At 44.4% G+C, this 20082-nt stretch overlaps 1 protein-coding gene across 1 annotated transcript in view; it reads left to right on the top strand.

Moving 5' to 3' along the window:
- inppl1a (inositol polyphosphate phosphatase-like 1a) overlaps window positions 1-20082 on the top strand; it is a gene marked incomplete at its 5' end in the record, with an annotated part of 54368 nt that overhangs the window by 28393 nt on the left and 5893 nt on the right. The window contains 18 exons of the mRNA XM_083637141.1: window positions 346-435; window positions 2949-3047; window positions 6652-6802; window positions 7880-7986; window positions 10006-10108; window positions 10675-10871; window positions 11998-12115; window positions 12623-12719; window positions 12830-12968; window positions 13547-13646; window positions 14172-14260; window positions 14684-14765; window positions 14976-15065; window positions 15845-15958; window positions 16811-16987; window positions 17360-17515; window positions 17773-17857; window positions 18646-18732. Of these exons, the coding sequence (XP_083493267.1) occupies window positions 346-435; window positions 2949-3047; window positions 6652-6802; window positions 7880-7986; window positions 10006-10108; window positions 10675-10871; window positions 11998-12115; window positions 12623-12719; window positions 12830-12968; window positions 13547-13646; window positions 14172-14260; window positions 14684-14765; window positions 14976-15065; window positions 15845-15958; window positions 16811-16987; window positions 17360-17515; window positions 17773-17857; window positions 18646-18732 (2081 nt within the window). The remainder of the gene's footprint in view (window positions 1-345; window positions 436-2948; window positions 3048-6651; window positions 6803-7879; window positions 7987-10005; window positions 10109-10674; window positions 10872-11997; window positions 12116-12622; window positions 12720-12829; window positions 12969-13546; window positions 13647-14171; window positions 14261-14683; window positions 14766-14975; window positions 15066-15844; window positions 15959-16810; window positions 16988-17359; window positions 17516-17772; window positions 17858-18645; window positions 18733-20082) is intronic.

Raw genomic sequence — 20082 nt, forward strand, 5'->3', positions numbered from 1 at the left:
ATTTGGAATTGCATTGTAATGATCCATAATTAAAATAAACAGATGCATTTACTTCCATTATCCTTTATTAATACAATATTAATACATGTTCTATCTGTGTTCATGTGGGTTTTCTGGCACTGACCCGGAAAGACTGGTCTGTGTGTGTGTGTGCTCTTGTTGGCTCAGTGGGCTTGGGGAATATCATCTGCTTGGTTTTGTCTTCTCTTTTTTCCGGACACAGAATTCCCATTCCAACATTCCCAACCCTTCTGTCTTGTTTCACTTCTCCTCTTCTTCCCATCAGTCTCCACTCTGACTCTACACACGGGATCTAACTGGTTGTGAATGTGTTTCCTCCATCAGTCGGTGAATCAGGGTGGAGACCAGGAGTTGGAGAACCTCGTGACCAAGCTGGCGATTCTCAAAGACCTGCTCTCCTCCATAGAGAAGAAGGTATTAGGCACATACATTCAGACATGTGCAGACACCAACCCACTCACATGCTCGCTCCCAATGCTCGCTCCCAGTGTCTGTCTGTCTGTCTGTCTGTCTCTCCGTCTGTCTGTCTGTCTCTCTGTCTCTCTCTCCGTCTGTCTGTCTGTCTCTCTGTCTCTCTGTCTGTCTGTCTGTCTGTCTGTCTGTCTCTCTCTCCGTCTGTCTGTCTGTCTGTCTCTCTGTCTGTCTGTCTCTGTCTCTCTGTCTGTCTGTCTGTCTGTCTGTCTGTCTGTCTGTCTCTCACTCTATGTATCTATCTTTCTCTCTCAGTCTGTTTCTTTGTCTCACTGTATCTCCTCTGTTTCTTTTTCTTTCTCTCTTACACACCAACACACGCACGCACACACACACACACACACACACACACACACACACACACACACACACACACACACACACCTGTTAGTTGGAGGCGGTTAGTTTAGATAACCCTCTCCATATGATGGATCATCTGTCCAGAAGCCCCACTGGTTGCATCTGTAGCCCAGCATGAAGACTCCAGGCTGGGGAGAGATACAGAGGGAGCCCCCTCTCTGCCTGGGGCCTGGGGCCTGGGGTTAATACAACACATGGAGGAGAAGACAGAGAGGGAGGGAGAGTTTAGTCACATCAGAACAGTTTAGTCACATCAGAAGGCCAGGTCACACTCATGGCTCACGCTCGTTTTTTTTTTTTTTTTTTTTTGCTCATTTAGTGATTTAAATTCTCAATTTTCAGCAGAAAATATTTGTTCAGCTGTCTTTATTCGTTGACTAATACATAGCATAATAAGGCCTGCATGATATGAGGAAGATGTACGATGACATTATTCAATATTGTGATGACGATGTGACTTGCGATAAATAAACAAATATTGCAAGTATGCATATTAGCTATACAGTTCCTATGTCCTTCCGCTTTAATACTGCTAACATAGACCCCAAACATTGAATAGCCTACAAGCATGGCTCTCTGTTACCCACACTGAAACCAGCTGAAACTACACACAGCGTGTTTGGGCTTTGGCGGAGGGGTGGAGCTAGCGCACCGCTGCAAAGGGAAAGGTGTGCGCTGGGTTGCCGAGTGTGAATGCATGACGGCGCGTGTAAATAAAATAAATAAAATGATTTTTGTTATATGATATAAATAGGATTTATCATGCAGCACCTAGCACACACGTTTACCAAAAAATGCTTAAAAACCACAGACACGTTACAGCCCATGCCTAGCCTCAGGGCTTCAATGAAAACCGTTTTCATGTGGCAACAGGTGAGTAAGCACTTCAGTCATCAATCAACACACTAAACTGTCATTAATTAATCGGCCAATCACAAATAAAACAGGTTTTCAAGCCTGTATTCTCAACATTTGAACATAGACCAAAGTCCTTCGTGCTGCATGTCATTGTCAGGAGAGTTTAGCTTGCTAGGAAGGAAATAGCGCAGCACAATCAAGCTACATCTTGACCCATGCGATGTCACTGGCTCCACCTTCTCTGCTCCCACTAAGATCACATGTGATGTCACTGGCTCCACCTCCCAGGCTCCCACTAGATCACATGTGATGTCACTGGCTCCACCTTCTCTGCTCCCACTAAGATCACATGTGATGTCACTGGCTCCACCTCCCAGGCTCCCACTAAGATCACATGTGATGTCACTGGCTCCACCTCCCAGGCTCCCACTAAGATCACATGTGATGTCACTGGCTCCACCTCCCAGGCTCCCACTAAGATCACATGTGATGTCACTGGCTCCACCTCCCAGGCTCCCACTAGATCACATGTGATGTCACTGGCTCCACCTCCCAGGCTCCCACTAGATCACATCCAGGAAATGGGAAATTGTTTCCTTGTTGACACCAACACTGAGGTTCAAGAAACTGTTCCACTAAACTTCTGGCTAGAAGACTTAAATCTCCTTAAATGGTACTCCTTAAATGGAAATACAAGTTTCCTCCAACTTTCAATCACTGGGTCAGAGATCTTATGTATCATCTAACCCTAGAAAAAATCCGATAGGCTACAAGGGGTTGTGCTCTCGACTTTTATACCATCTGGCAGCCAGTCCTGGACCAGGTAGAGAAAATGGACGCTTCAAGCATTTCAAATGTATAGATTTACCCCCCCCCTCTCTCATATTTATTTTCATTCATCTGTTTTTGTTGTTGTTGTTGTTTTTTGTTGTTTTGTTTTGTTTTCTCTTTCTTTTCTTTTTCTTTTATGTGTCTTTGTGTAGTACTGATATACTGCGATGCATGACATGATGTATGTGGTGTAATAGGCTAGGGGTTCTCGTGGGATGGGTTTTTGTTTAAAAGTGTCAAGTGTATTTAAATCTGTATTTTGTATTTTGTATGATATACAGAAAACGAATAAAAGAACTTTGAACAAAAAAAATAAACTGTTCCACTGCCTCTGACTCTGTCCTTTTTAAATTCCTTGTTTATTTCTCTCTCTCTCTCTCTCTCTCTCCCGCTCTCTCTCTCTCTAGGCCCTGAAAGCTCTCCAGGACATGAGTTTGTCCTCCCCTTGCTCTCCTCCTCCTCTCTCCATGCGTCACAGCAAAGCCATCCCTGTACAGGCCTTCGAGGTATACTTATTCTCTCTCTCTCTCAAACACACACACACACACACACATACACACCTTATTGATGGGCGTGTCTCTCCCAACTACAAGGAGCTGTGAGGTCAGTTACGGAAGCAGTGATGATGATGTCATCCATTCCAAACTGTTGACCTTTCCAGGAAGCGTCTCAACACTGGAAGTCATGTGTCGTTAGCCTTTCTTTAATACGGGGAGATTAACAGTAATGAAAGGGGATTCCCAGAATAAAGGTGTATTATCAACACATTGGAAAGATCCATCTGTAGATTTGCACAATATCCAAATAATCAATTTGCATATTTTGGACAGGATGAGGAAGCTGAGGAAATGATTCTTTCCATTGTGGTGATTTTAGTGCGGAGGCAGAACACAGATTAGTTGTGCTGCCAGTGATAAGGACACGGCTATCAAATGTCCTCCAGCAGTGACGATGATTTTGATTCGATCACTGTTGCTATCTAGGAATGCGCTTTTGTTCCACACATGGGACGCACTGGACCTGAATTACAGTCAGATGTGATGTCATCGGTGATGTCACCGCATTCTAGGAAGTATGTCAGCCCAGTCAATGTGTGACAGCGCCCAAAGGAATGTTTGCTGCAAAGCATTTCCTGTGGCGCCATCATCAAAGTGAACCTACACAATGTGGTAGTTTCATATCTCTTTTGGTTTCGCCGTAATGTGCTTATTGAATTTATAATTTTGCTGCAATATTTGTATCATAACTGTCTAAATTGTAGCATAAGATTACTTACTAATAGTTGTATTTCGTAAGTGCACCGACAATTTGAAAGTCACCATATACTGTAGGTAGGTGCCTTGCAGAGTAGGAGTTGTGGTAGTAACCGCTTACCACTGCTCGTTGAAACCAATAGTGTGTGGGTGTGTGGTTTTCCTTCTAGATCAGTGGTTCTCAATGTGTGGTCCGGGGACTATCAGGGGTCCTTGAAGGGGTTCCAGAGGGTCCCCAGCAAATTGATGATGCGTTAAAACTTCACAATTATTTCATTTGCTAGAAGTAGAGAAAGTAGATGAATGGCTGTTTTGATCATAGTTTCTGTTATCTCTCTACCTACAATACAGAATTCTGGACAAAAGCATATCTAACGATAAAAAATATTCTCAGACGGGTGTACAGGCGAGTGTCAGTGTGACTCGGCTTGTGACTCTTGGAGACTTTTCAGTTAGACAGAAGTAGCTTAGACTGTGGCAGAGAAATACTTTTCAGTTAGACAGAAGTAGCTTAGACAGTGGCAGAGAAAGACTTTTAAGTAAGGTAGAAGTAGCTTAGACCGTGGCAGAGAAAGACTTTTCAGTAAGGTAGAAGTAGCTTAGACAGTGGCAGAGAAAGACTTTTCTAGTTAGGTAGAAGTAGCTTAGACAGTGGCAGGGAAAATACTTTTCAGTTAGGTAGAAGTAGCTTAGACAGTGGCAGGGAAAATACTTTTCAGTTAGACAGAAGTAGCTTAGACAGTGGCAGGGAAATACTTTTCAGTTAGGTAGAAGTAGCTTAGACAGTGGCAGAGAAAGACTTTTCAGTTAGACAGAAGTAGCTTAGACAGTGGCAGGGGAAGACTTTTCAGTTAGACAGAAGTAGCTTAGACAGTGGCAGAGAAAGACTTTTCAGTTAGACAGAAGTAGCTTAGACAGTGGCAGAGAACGACTTTTAAGTAAGGTAGAAGTAGTTTAGACAGTGGCAGAGAAATACTTTTCAGTTAGACAGAAGTAGCTTAGACAGTGGCAGGGAAATACTTTTCAGTTAGACAGAAGTAGCTTAGACAGTGGCAGAGAAAGACTTTTCAGTTAGGTAGAAGTAGCTTAGACAGTGGCAGAGAAAGACTTTTCAGTTCGACAGAAGTAGCTTAGACAGTGGCAGAGAAAGACTTTTCAGTTAGGTAGAAGTAGCTTAGACAGTGGCAGAGAAATACTTTTCAGTTCGACAGAAGTAGCTTAGACAGTGGCAGAGAAAGACTTTTCAGTTAGGTAGAAGTAGCTTAGACAGTGGCAGAGAAAGACTTCTCAGTTAGGTAGAAGTAGCTTAGACAGTGGCAGAGAAATACTTTTCAGTTCGACAGAAGTAGCTTAGACAGTGGCAGAGAAAGACTTTTCAGTTAGGTAGAAGTAGCTTAGACAGTGGCAGGGAAAAACTTTTCAGTTAGACAGAAGTAGCTTAGACCGTGGCAGAGAAATACTTTTCAGTTAGACAGAAGTAGCTTAGACAGTGGCAGAGAAATACTTTTCAGTTAGACAGAAGTAGCTTAGACCAGAGGTTCTCAAATGTTTTTCAGCCAAGGACCCCTTACAAGATAGAAAATATACCGGGGACCCCCTCATTCTGATTTGTGATTTTGGGCTAACTATGCTTAATTGTTTCCACGGTAACGTGCTTGACTTTTAAATTGATAGGTTTGTTAGATTAGAATGTAATCCATCAACCTTTTTAGATTTAAAGCATAACATATTTTCAGTGAACTATGAAGCTTTTGCACACAAAAAAAAATATATATATATATATTTTTTTCCTGAAAACTTTTTGCGGACCCCCTTGCAAAGTGCCACGGACCCCTGGGGGTCCCAGGGACCCCCATTTGAGAACCACTGGCTTAGACCGTGGCAGGGAAAGACTTTTCAGTTAGACAGAGAAAGAGAGAAACGGGGAAATAATTGGGGGGTGAAAAGAGTGAAGGAAGTTGAGAAAGTGGAAGGAGAAAAAGCGCGGGGGCGAGAATATTATTAGCTCTGTCGAGTGAATTCTCTGCTTGTTTATGACCTCTGACCTCCTCTCAGCTGCGTCCTGCTTGCACAGGATGTGAATTGTTGTTTTGATGATGAGATAGTGGTGGGAGATGTGCAATCACATTCTCTTAGGCTGGATCAAGGTTTACATGACCCAAGTGTCACAATACATTTATTTAGTCTGCCTTTTGAATCGCAATTTTTTTTAAATGGAAAATGCTGAACTTTATATTTCCAAGTGTGTGTCCTACGGATTTAAAGGAAAGAAGGTCCACTTTATTAACTTTCTAATGAACTTAACAGAAAGTTATTGCTAAAGTCCAGAGTACTCTTATGTGTGAATGTGTGATCATCAAGTTAGATTTATCCCCTCTTCAAATTTCAAATGTTGCTGTAATGAATGGAGATGTAACACCTGTTAATGGCATAGAGATGGAAAGTCAGCAGATAGTGTGCAGTTGTTAAATTGATTGGAGGGAGTAATCCCCCGTCTCTGCTTTGGAGCCCTCTGGTGGTGAGGTGGACTTGGTATGACTAGAAATGCAAGTGTTCGTTACAGCTGCACACGCTCTCAATAAATGCACAGTTCATCTCTTAGAATAGGCACATCCTTTGTGTGTGTGTGTGTGTGTGTGTGTGTGTGTGTGTGTGTGTGTGTTGTGTGTGTGTGTGTGTGTGTGTGTGTGTGTGTGTGTGTGTGTGTGTGTGTGTGTGTGTGCGTGCGTGCGTGCGTGCGTGCGCGTGTGTGCGTGTGCGTGTGCGTGTGCGTGTGCGTGTGCGTGTGCGTGTGCGTGTGCGCGTGCGCGTGTGCGTGTGTGTGTGGTGTAACTCCTCACCTCTGTCCCCGCTACAGGTCAAACTAGATGTCTACCTAGCGGAGCTGACGAAGATAGGGAAGAGCCAGAAGCACACTCTGTCGGTGGATGTGGAGGGAGGAAGACTGGTGGTGATGAAGAAGGTGAAGGACAGCCAGGAGGACTGGAACACCTTTACCCACGACAAGAGTGAGAGAAACACACACACACACACACACACACACACACACACACACACACACACACACACACACACACACACACACACACACACACACACACACACACACAGACACACACAGTATACACACACACACACACACACTGTATACACACAAATATCCCAGCATTCCCAAAGTATGAGACACCAAATGGGCCATGGGCCAGTTTGAGCTGGGTCCTGTCATGAAGAGAGAGAGAGTGCTATTAAGTGTAAATAATGTGTTTGGACCCCAGGGCAAGAGACATGTACTTAATTCACGTCCCAGCCTGTAATATAATATCCCCCATGTCCCTTTGAGACACAGGAGAGGTGATGAATCAAAAAATAAATGTAGGCAAGGAATTTGTGGCTCTGTGATATTTGGACTTTTTAAATATTGACTCTTACTTTGTTCTTTTGTCATTCTGTCTTTTCCCTCAATTTCATTTTCTCGCTCGCCCTCCCACGTGCCCTCTCTCTCTCTTCCCCCCGTCTCTGCCTCTTCCTCACACAAATCCTTGTCCTTGCTTTCCCGCTCTGCCTGTCTTCCTAACTCCACCCCCTTCTCTCTCTCATCTCTGTCTCTCTCTCTCTCCCCCGCTCTCTCTCATCTGTTTCTCCCTCCCTCTCTCTCTCTCTCTCTCTCTCCCTCTCTCTCATCTGTTTCTCCCTCCCTCTCTCTCTCTCATCTCTCTCTCATCTATTTCTCTCTCTCTCTTTCATCTGTTTCTCGCTCCCTCTCTCTCTCTCTCTCTCTCTCTCATCTGTTTCTCCCTCCCTCTCTCTCTCTCTCTCTCTCTCCCTCTCTCTCATCTGTTTCTCCCTCCCTCTCTCTCTCTCATCTCTCTCTCATCTATTTCTCTCTCTCTCTTTCATCTGTTTCTCCCTCCCTCTCTCTCTCTCTCTCTCTCTCTCATCTGTTTCTCCCTCCCTCTCTCTCTCTCATCTCTCTCTCATCTATTTCTCTCTCTCTCTTTCATCTGTTTCTCCCTCCCTCTCTCTCTCTCTCTCTCTCTCTCATCTGTTTCTCCCTCCCTCTCTCTCTCTCTCTCTCTCTCTCTCAGTCCGTCAGCTGATCAAGTCTCAGCGGGTACAGAATAAACTGGGCATTGTGTTTGAGAAAGAGAAGGACAAGAGCCAGAGGAAAGACTTCATCTTCGCCAGTGCTAAGGTCAGTACACACAAACAAACACACACACATGCACACACACACACATACTGTATACACACTCACTTTCGCATGCACATATTAATAAATACATTGACACACATCCTCACAAATCCTGTATCTTGGCTGTAGAGCAGGGCTACCCCCCCGCTCAGGGAGGAACTCGCAGGTCATCAGACCACTCTAACAGACTGGCCATTCCAATATGTTGTACGGAGAGATACAGTAGATCACCAATCCCCTATATGTGTAGACTTCTAAACGACAGTGAATTCTAGAGTTTATTATCATTATCATTATCATTATCATTATTATTATTATTATTATTATTATTATTATTATTATTATTATTATTATTATATTAATTTAAACATTTTATTTTGCTGTTGATTTTATTGCAACCAGCAAAAATAATAGTGTTGTTAATGACAATTGTTTTTATCAACCTGCTGAAATAAACAAATTTCAACTTCAACTGACTTACAAACAAATACATTATGCAAAAAAGATTGCATTTCCAATCATGCATACAGTACATTCAAGCAAACACAGGCACATACATACATACACGCATAATGAGATATAGAAGGAACACACAAGCTCACAAATACTGTATCTACAAACACAAACATATACACACACACCTGGCTCGTGATCAGACCGATGTGAACGGCAACGCTACAATGGACTACACACATCCTCTTCAAACAGACGAGGAAATGCTCTCTCATATTCCTGGTTTATTTGTATATTGCTAATCAGACAGACAGTGACAGGGCTGGATCTGTGGCACAGGTCATGAGGGCAGCTGACTCTCAGACCCGTATACAAATCTCTCTTTGTGGGACAGGATTTGGCTTTCACTGAGGCACTTTCTGCACTGTGTGATCCACAAACAGTGTGTCTGCAGCCATCTTTGTTTCTGCACTGTGTGATCCACAAACAGTGCGTCTGCAGCCATCTTTGTTTCTGCACTGTGTGATCCACAAACAGTGCGTCTGCAGCCATCTTTCTGTTTCTGCACTGTGATCCACAAACAAACAGTGTGTCTGCAGCCATCTTTGTTGTATTACTCTTTCTTTTCTTCAGGAGAAAGTGAAGAGAAACGATGAGAAAATACCTGAGGCGAGTTTACTGCCCACTCTCCTTAAAGGATATGAAGCTGTGGAGAAGTTAGCTGTTCCTGGAGCTCAGAGCAGTTTGCAATGCTTCAACTTGGAGCAGAAGAGCAGGCACTGGGTTTCACTAGTTGCATAACAAGAGACGTAGCTATGGCCAGCCTTTAGCATAATGCTAACTGGCCACCTGCAGGGTTCCTATGCATCCTGGAAAACCTGGAAAACAGTTTTCCAGTCATGAAAAACACATGGAAAATGAGAGAAATAGTCAAATGTCCTGGAAAACCTTGTGTTGTCATGGAAAATTATTTCAACATTCTCCTGTTTTCCCTTAGCTGAGAATGAGCTAACTAGGCTATCTATCAAAGCTCACCAAAATGGACCACATTGCCAACTGAAGGGGCTAAGTTATGTTCAGGATCATATTAACATCCAAATGATAGTTTATGGACGAGAGCCTTTTGAATAGGCTCCTCTCAGTTAATGTTTTGGAAACACTGTGAACGCACCCCGAAGTCACATCACATGGCACCACATGCAGGTTGCATCCAACATGAGGCCGAAACTCCAAATAACGTTTGCGTTATGCTATGATCAATTTGTCATAATTTCTAAGCATGTAAGACAGGGGTGCCCAAACTTTTTTAGGATGAGAGCTACAGTGGCTACTTATTTTCCCCTTGCCTCCCCCCAAGTACGTATTTAACAGTATTATATTATTTATTTAACATTATTTAATAATATTCAAATTTTAAATACTGTAGATACTGAGTTAGCTATACACGGCTAACTGGCGTGTGTGTGCGTGTGCGTGTGCGTGTGTGTGTGTGTGTGTGTGTGTGTGTGTGTGTGTGTCTGTCTGTGTGTGTGTGTGTGTGTGTGTGTGTGTGTGTGTGTGTTTCAGAAGCGGGAGGCCTTTTGCCAGCTGCTGCAGCTGATGAAAAACAAACATTCCAACCAGGACGAGCCAGACATGATTTCCATCTTCATAGGCACCTGGAACATGGGTGGGACAGACTGCGCACACACACACACACACACACACACACACACACACACACACACACACACACACACACACACACACACACACACACACACACACACACACACACACACACACACACACACACACACACACACACACACACACACTCACACTTACACTCACATGTAGACACACACACACACACACACACACACACTCACACTTACACTCACATGTACACATACACACAAAAAACGTATCATTCTAGATCTGTTAAAATAGTTTTTTATGCTGCTGTACAGTATAATACAATACAGTATTTCCAAAGCTTTTCTTCTAACAAACTCTATTTTCCCAACACTCAGTCGTGTGCCCTTCCATGCACCATCTAGACACGTCTGTTTTACTTCTCAACACTGCCTATGTTAATAGCATGGCAGCACTTGTCATTTCCAGATGTTGTGTTGAAAAGTAGTCCCAGATAATCAGGCATGTGGCTATTTTGAAAATGATACATCCTTTCTTAAGGGGAAGTGGGCAATATGAGTATGTCTGACAAGTTTCCATTTTGGTCTGTGTCTGCAGGCTCCGTGCCCGCGCCTAAGGCCGTGGGCTCCTGGGTGTTGTGTCGCGGCCTGGGGAAAACCCTGGACGAGCTGACCGTTACCATCCCGCATGACCTGTATGTGTTTGGAACCCAAGAGAACTCTGTGTGTGATCGGGAGTGGGTGGAGAGCCTCCGCGCCACGCTGAAAGAGCAGACGGAACTGGACTATAAACCGGTGAGGAACAAGGCTGGGAACAAACGAGACTTCTTCAAGTGGAGATTTTAAATGCGCTGCAGAGTGGTGATCTATTCTTGGTGTCATTCGAAAGAGATGAAGAGAGAGTGCTCTTTTTGGCTTTGATCACTGCTCATTGCTACTATCACAGAGGTCCCTGAGTGTGTTTCTGTTGCTCTTGGTTGCTACTATCACAGAGGGTCCCTGAAGGTGTTTCTGTTGCTCTTGGTTTGCTACTATCACAGAGGGTCCCTGAGTGTGTTTCTGATGCTCTTGGTTGCTACTATCACACAGGTCCCTGAGTGTGTTTCTGTTGCTCTTGGTTGCTACTATCACAGAGGGTCCCTGAGTGTGTTTCTGTTGCTCTTGGTTGCTACTATCACACAGGTCCCTGAGTGTGTTTCTGTTGCTCTTGGTTGCTACTATCACAGAGGGTCCCTGAAGGTGTTTCTGTTGCTCTTGGTTTGCTACTATCACAGAGGGTCCCTGAGTGTGTTTCTGTTGCTCTTGGTTGCTACTATCACACAGGTCCCTGAAGGTGTTTCTGTTGCTCTTGGTTGCTACTATCACAGAGGGTCCCTGAGTGTGTTTCTGTTGCTCTTGGTTGCTACTATCACAGAGGGTCCCTGAAGGTGTTTCTGTTGCTCTTGGTTTGCTACTATCACAGAGGGTCCCTGAGTGTGTTTCTGTTGCTCTTGGTTGCTACTATCACAGAGGGTCCCTGAGTGTGTTTCTGTTGCTCTTGGTTGCTACTATCACAGAGGGTCCCTGAGTGTGTTTCTGTTGCTCTTGGTTGCTACTATCACAGAGGGTCCCTGAAGGTGTTTCTGTTGCTCTTGGTTGCTACTATCACAGAGGGTCCCTGAAGGTGTTTCTGTTGCTCTTGGTTGCTACTATCACAGAGGGTCCTGAAGGTGTTTCTGTTGCTCTTGGTTGCTACAATCACAGAGGTGCCTGAGTGTGTTTCTGTTGCTCTTGGTTGCTACTATCACAGAGGGTCCCTGAGTGTGTTTCTGTTGCTCTTGGTTGCTACTATCACAGAGGGTCCCTGAGTGTGTTTCTGTTGCTCTTGGTTGCTACTATCACAGAGGGTCCCTGAGTGTGTTTCTGTTGCTCTTGGTCGTAGGTCGCGGTGCAGACTCTGTGGAGCATAAAGATCGCAGTGCTGGTGAAACCTGAGCATGAGAATCGGATCAGCCACGTGGGAGTGTCCAGTGTGAAGACGGGCATCGCCAACACACTGGGTAAGAACACTACACACTACTGGTCCTTTATTCTTCCTGGACTGACTTTGCTTCCTTGTCCGAGTCTAAAGGAAAAACTGGAAATCGGAACAGCATCATAATGAGAAGGAACGCTGGGCCGTCCCAAGGGGAACTACAGTGGTGTAAACAGGGAATTAAAAAAGTATTCCATATATTTCCGCTGGTCACATTGTGATTATTTTAAATTGATTGAAGTGCCATTGTATCCATTTAAAAGAATCAAGCAACTTTTTTTTTATCTTCTCAAAATGTGTGTGTGCGTGTGTGTGTGTGTGTGTGTGTGTGTGTGTGTGTGTGTGTGTGTGTGTGTGTGTGTGTGTGTGTGTGTGTTTGTGTGTGTTTTATAACATCGTGTCTTGACATTTCAGTGAGATTCAGTGATAATAGGATTAGAATTATTATTATATTCTTTGGTTTTGGACAAACTCAGATGCTTGTCATTGGTCGATTATTTTGTCTAAACATTCGGAATTGATGGTTTCCTAGGTAACAAAGGGGCGGTGGGCGTGTCCTTCATGTTCAATGGAACATCTTTCGGCTTTGTGAACTGCCACTTGACGTCAGGGAACGAGAAGATCGCCAGGTACCGTGCTCCAGTTCCAAATTTCCTACATTTTCTGTTGTGAGGACAGACTGAAATGTTGTTTCAAACGGACCCTTTGTCAGTGGACTCATGACCTTTGACCCCCGCAGGAGGAACCAGAACTACCTGGATATCCTGCGGCTGCTGTCGCTGGGAGACAAACAGCTGAGCTCCTTCGACATCTCACTGCGCTTCACACACCTCTTCTGGCTGGGAGACCTCAACTACAGGCTGGATATGGACATACAGGTGGAGCAAACCACAAACAGATTCACACAGACTAATGACTGAGACTAGAATGGATCGGCCAGAGGGACCTAATAAAATATGATGCCAACCCCAACCAATCATCACTCCCCATGCCTAAGCCCAACCAATCATCAGTCCTTATGTCCCTCCGGCCGATCCATTCTACCATCACCTGCATTTTATTTTATTTTTGTGGGGAGGGGGTGGGGGGGGCCTGTGTGTGAAGTTTGTGTTGTGTGTGTTTGACTTTTATTGTGAAGGTGTCAAATATTGCTGTAGCACCCCCTAATGGTCAAAACTCATGCCAGACTCATTTGGCAAATTTTGGAGGCAATCAGAGCAATGCCGCACCTTGCAACTGTGTGAAATGTGTCTTGGCTTTTTTTTGTGAATGTGTCAAATTCGTAAAATATTGCTGTATTTTCTTCTTCTTCTTTTCTTTTTGCTGTCACACCAAACTCATGCCAGACCGCTGAACAGTGTTTTGGCTGCCAATTATAGTTATAAAAATAATCTATAATTATAGATTTGAACGACACGTCATTCTGCGATTCCATCTGGTGTGTCTGTGTGTGCAGGAGATCCTGAACTACATCAACAGGAAGGAGTTTGACCCTCTGCTGAAGGTGGACCAGCTCAACCTGGAGAGGGAGAAGAACAAGATCTTCCTCCGCTTCGGTCAGTAGGCCTGCATGCATGTCTGTCAGCGCCGGCTGCTTCTCTCATTGTGCACAATGGAAAAGATGGTGGATATGTTACTTTTTTTTTTTTTTGTAGAACACAGATGTACATAATAATTGAACAGACAGGTCACCATGGGTAATACAATACAGCTCATATGTTTTCAACAATTTACTTTACGTTTTTTCCAATAATCTCAGGAAGAAAGCGAGATGCAAACATAGAAAACATCAACAGAGCATCAAGCAAGGATCATCTAAAGTCCGTGCCACTCTGTCCATCTTGTCCATTTCGACCACTACCTAGCAAATTGATCAATACTCAATCTTAGATGATGGATATGTTTTTTAAATGCTGGGAAATCATACTTCAAAAGCGATGCTCTCAATTGTTTATGCCAGTCACACTAATGCTTAGACTCTGATAATGCTCTGTTGATGTTAAAATGATCACGCTGAGCAGTTTGAACTCTACTCTACCACTTGTCCTTATCAGTGAATGTGTGCGTGTGCTTGTTTGCAGGGGAAGAAGAGATCTCTTTCCCGCCCACCTACCGTTACGAGCGCGGCTCCAGGGACACGTATGTGTGGCAGAAGCAGAAGGCCACGGGGGTATGTTCATCAAGCTAAACATCATCACGATCACACACACACACACACACGCACGCACACACACACACATACGCACACACACACACACACACACACACACACACACACACACACACACACACACAGATAGTAAATTGTTGATTTTTTCGGTTGTTTGGCCTTCAAGAGCTTTGGCCTTGCGTGCAGCACATTTGAGATACTCACTTCCTCCTACACCAGCTTGTTTTTCTTTGCCTCCTGAGATATCAACACTCAGCTTTGACATTTGACATGCCTCCTGCCCTGTATTTTTTTTTTTACTATGGATTTAGATCCTCTTACTCCTCACGAATGCCTGTTTTCCCAAAAAAAAACACCCATCATTTCCTCTTGTTGTGAGTTGTCCTGATAGCAGTGCTGTCTTCCCCTCTCCCTCCGTCCCAGATGAGGACGAATGTCCCGTCCTGGTGCGACAGGATCCTGTGGAAGTCCTACCCAGAAACACACACCGTCTGCAACTCCTATGGTGAGACTGAGGCTATCAGATCAGACATTTGGTTCAACAGAGTGAGATGATGGAGGTTGATGTGAATTGCGAACATCTGGGGAGGAGATAGTGGTTCATCTCACTGAAATGCCATAAAGTGTTATGTGTCCCTCATGGGGCAGCTGAACTTCATTCATGAACAAGGGTAGAGAAGATGGGACTTGAGCGTGTATTCTTTTCCTCCATCAGGCTGTACAGATGATGTTGTGACCAGTGACCATTCCCCGGTGTTCGCTACCTTCGAGGTGGGAGTGACCTCCCAGTTTGTCTCCAAGAAAGGTACGTGTGGAGAGAATGGACACATCTGAAAATACACCTCTAATTTTCTTTGTCCTTCTTCCTCCTTTCCTCTGCATGTTCGATCACTCCCCGTCTCTCCTTGTCTGCAATGCAGCAATGATCTTGTAGTGTATGAGGGTTACGGGTTTGAACCCCCCCCTCCAATCCGATCAGGACCTTAACAATGATTTTGAACATGTTGAATTTTCATGACTTGAATCTGGACACATTCTGACGTACTCGTGCAGTGTGAGCCGCTCAACGACTCCCGTCTGAACAGAAAGAGTAAGAACCAATGACAGCTGATCTTGAGGGAGGGGGAAAAAATATTGTAGTAGGAAGTTGTTCCACCTCCATTTTGTTTTTGGTTCACGTGTGATTTGGTGTTGCAGTAGTGTTTTAGAACTTGTGTTTTCACAAGGTTTTGGGTTTGTGCGGTGTTAAGAGTTCAGAGTGCGTTTCCTGTCTTTACTTGACAAGCAACAACAAAAAAAGATGAATGCTGTCACTGAAGTATGCAGTGTCTAAGCTTTTGACAGTCTGTTCTGGTCGTTGAGTGTGTTTCCAGCACACACACTATTTGTTGTTTCTAACTCCATTCCTTTCTTTCATTGAGCCAAATGTCACATTTACAAGTAAATAACCATTTCTGCATCTGTCCTTTGTACATCTCATTCTGCAACACCTACTCATCGTCACTCTCTCTCTGTGTTTCCCTCCCTCTCTTCCTCCTCCCTCTCTTCCTCATCCCTCCCTCCTGGCTGCGCTTTCCTCCGTAGGCCTTCCAAAGTCCTCGGAGCAGGCCTACATCGAGTTTGAGAGCATCGAGGCCATAGTGAAGACGGCGAGCAGAACCAAGTTCTTCATCGAATTCTACTCCACTTGTCTGGAAGGTAAGATGCATGCTGCACATCAGAGATGCTCACAAGTCAGTTTTTGCAAGTCCAAAATCAAGTCTCAAATCGTTGAGCTAGAGCCCAAGTCAAGTCTCACGTCTTTGGTCACAACTCAAAGCGTTCTGCTGCATGCCATCCGGTCTGCTTAGATTCTAGAACACTGCTTAGCTTTAAGCTAAAACTAAGGAATTCAAAGCATGTCCTGTATAATCCTCACTCCTTTATTAGCATGCTGTATTAGCATTGATTAGTTGACATTGTTATTAGTAGACATTTAATGCACACAACAGTTAATGCACACACAAAAAAGATTGTTCACAAGTGCAAAATCTCCAGTCCGAGTCAAGTCTCAGGTCTTTGGAGGATGAGTCTCAAGTCACTGTGTGTGCGACTTAAGTGTGACTCGAGTTCAAGTCACAAGTCCAAGCCCCCATCTCTTGACATGCATGCGCACACACGCACACACACACACACACACACACACACACACACACACACACACACACACACACGCACGCACGCACACACACAGTTTTTCCACAAGCTCAGGTGTGCCAGGTGGACATCACAGAATAATATATCTGTCTCTGTCTGTCTCTCTCCCTCCTCCCTCCCTCCTCTCTCAGGCAGTCAGTATACCTTTGATCCAGCATCCATTTTTGACCTGTGTCTCTCCCCCCCCCCTGCACCATGTACTTTTGGATAGAGCAGAAATGCCATGAAATAATCTCCCTCCTCCTCTCTCTTGTTCCTTCCCACCTCTCTCCATCTGTCTCCTCTCCCTCCCACTCTGCCCTTCTCTCTCTCTCTCTCTCTCTCTCTCTCTCTCTCTCCCTCTCTCCCCTGTAGAGTTTAAGAAGAGTTATGAGAATGACAGTCAGAGCAGCGACAACGTCAACTTCCTGCGCGTGGGCTGGTCCAATAAACAGCTGACAACGCTCAAGCCCCTCCTCTCCGAGATCGAGTACCTGCAGGACCAACATCTTCTGCTAACAGTCAAATCACTGGATGGATACGAGTCCTATGGTATGGAGAGTGCGTGTGTGTGTGTGTGTGTGTGTGGGGGGGGGGGGGGGGGGGGTGGGAGGGGGGTATAGGAGTGTATGATCATTGGCCGGTGTGTTGGTGACATCACTGATGACATCACTTAATCAGTGATTTGTGTGTCTTAGTTTGGGCATGTCCCTGAACTGGTTTAGCCACCAGCTAAGCTCTTTAGCACCACCATTATTCCATAAGTTGACCATTGATCCTGTTTTTTTCCCCAGTCAAACATTGTGTTCAAGCATGTGTGTGTTTTTGTGCCTTCCAGGAGAGTGTGTGTTAAGCATGTGTGTGTTTTTGTGCCTTCCAGGAGAGTGTGTGTTAAGCATGTGTGTGTGTTTTTGTGCCTTCCAGGAGAGTGTGTGTTGGCTCTGAAGTCCATGATCGGCAGCACAGCGCAGCAGTTCCACACCTACCTGTCGCACCGCGGGGAGGAAACCGGAAACATCAGGGGGTCCATGAGGGTCCGAGTCCCCTCTGAACGGATGGGAACCAGGGAGAGACTCTATGGTAGTACTGTGTGTGTGTGTGTGTGTGTGTGTGTGTGTGTGTGTGTGTGTGTGTGTGTGCGCGCGTGTGTGTGTGTGCGCGCGCGTGTGTGTGTGTGCGCGCGTGTGTGTGTGTGCACATGCGCGTGTGATAAAACGGATAGTTCCCATCCTTGCTTATGATTGGCTGAGTCGCGTTTGAAGCTGTTGTAAAGAAATAGGAAAATAAACTCCTGTGTGATGTTGACATGTTTACACTCTTTGTTTGATGTCTTTCAGAATGGATCAGTGTGGACAAAGACGAGACAGGTGGACCTAAAGGGAAGTCCACCCTGCTTCCCAGAGTGGGACATGAATATGTCAAGTTAGTCCACTCTTCTAACATTTGCACTTGATGTACTGTAGTTTGTAGTTGAGGCTGACATTTGTTGGCAGTCCCGTGGGATTCCCGTGGGATTGAGAGCAATTTCACTATTAATCACGGGATTGGGACGGACGGGAAAAAAGTCAATGGGAGCGAGCGGGAGCGGGAATCCTGACAACAATATATCAGTTGTTATACATAAGTATGGCCAAATGGTGTGAATTAAAACTGCAGTAGAACACAAAGTCATGTGAAAAGGATCCAAATCATTGTGTTGCCTATAGAGACTCAAAAATAAAAGAATAAAAATGGGAGCGGGATGGGACTGGACAGAAATATTTTAGTGGGAGTGGGATGTGACGGGACTGGAGTCACCCTCTAGTTTGTAGTCAGTCAGATGCACAGTGCAGGTTCATCTGGTCGTCTGGTCGTCTGGCTCCTTGACTCTCTTTCTTTCCCTCTAAATGAAATGTATTTGGATAGAAAAGCTCATAAGCCCAGAGCCTTACCTCCATGTTCAAGATCAGAAGAAGAACTCAGGTTAGCAGCTGCATTCTGAATGGAATCAGTGTTTGCAGGAGGCTCATGGCTGAATTGTGGACATTTGAAAAAAATTGTCCCTAGATTGTTCAGAGGATTTTTTTCTTCTTCAATCAATACAATCACCAGCAATACTGTGGGCGTGTGTGTTAGAGGTTAAATGTGGATTTATGCATTTGCAACATTGTAGGTTTGAATCCGACTTGTCCCACTTGCTAACTCCCGTCTGTTATGTTGCTGCCCTGCAGGCCGTCGCTGGCTCGTAAACCACTAGGAGAGCTTGGAAAGCTCAGTGAGGAGGGAGAGAGGAGCATCAAGGAGGAGACTGCTGCAAGGTACAGTACACACACACTCACACACACACACACACACACTCGTATACACACACACACACACACACTCGTATACACACATACACACACACACACACACACACACTCGCATACATACATACACACACACACGCACACACACACACTCGCATACACACACACACTTGCATACACACACACTCACATACACACACACTTGCATACACACACACTCACATACATACATAACATACATACACACACACACACACTCGCATACACACACACACACACATGCACGCATTTATCAGCAAAAACCGTAGACATAGACATGCATAGATAACCACACACACACTAGGGCTGTCACTTTTCATTCGAAATTCGAATGCAACTTCGAATGTGGGGGAGGGGTTCGTGTTCGATATGTAAATTGACTATTCGATTTTTTTTTTTTTTTTTTTTTTTTTTATTATTATTATTATTATTATTATTATTATTATTATTATTATTATTATTTTTTTTTTTTTTTTTTTTTTTATGAACCAAAATTAACCAACTGCTGCTTGCTGGTAATGTTACTCCCATGTCAGAAAAAGTCTCCAGATTTGTCGCGTTAGTCTCTTCTGAGAAAGATTGTCTCCAGGGTCTGAAAAGTTGTCTCGAGTTGGATGCAGCCAAGTTTGTGAGGCAGTGTTGTGACTGTGAGCGTCCAAGCTAACACGTCGGGCTGATGCCCGGTGGCCTGCAGTGGGTTGCACCAGCTGTGCGTAAGTTGAAACGTAAGCTAGTTTGAACGTAAAGTCTCACTAAGTCCGAGTTTACGCACTACTAAAAATATTTGGGTTGCACCAAGTGAAATAGTTACAACGTAGGCATAAGTTAGAACTTAAAATTTACACCTACGTCTTACTAGGTGTAAAGTCCTCCGTAAAATAGCAGTTGGCACGGATTGCAACTTGGCACCGTGGCGCATCGTTGTTTTGCGTCCGCAACGCGCTCTCCGTGATAAATTACACCCTTTGATATTTATGACTCACGCTTTTGTTTCCCACAAGCTGCAGCACTGCATACAAATTAAAATAACCGCAACAATTTAGTGAGGCAGGATGGTGGTATAGCCTACAATACTGATGAAGAGCTCACAGATAAACGTTAACAGTAATATGAACCTAAACGAACGTTACTCAATAACGTTCTCATTTGATTAGTGTTGATGAAATATGAAAGCACTAATTTGCGGTGGGCAACATGTCCTGTTTTCACTCCACTTACTTAAACAACCGTAAATAAACACCGTTTCCACCGTGCTTTTCACTGATTGGTCACAGATACTGTACACGTCATTGTCTGCGACACTATTTTGGTTAGTATGGA

The sequence above is a fragment of the Poromitra crassiceps genome, assembly GCF_964638095.1.
Source record: "Poromitra crassiceps genome assembly, chromosome: 5".
NCBI lineage: Eukaryota > Metazoa > Chordata > Actinopteri > Beryciformes > Melamphaidae > Poromitra > Poromitra crassiceps.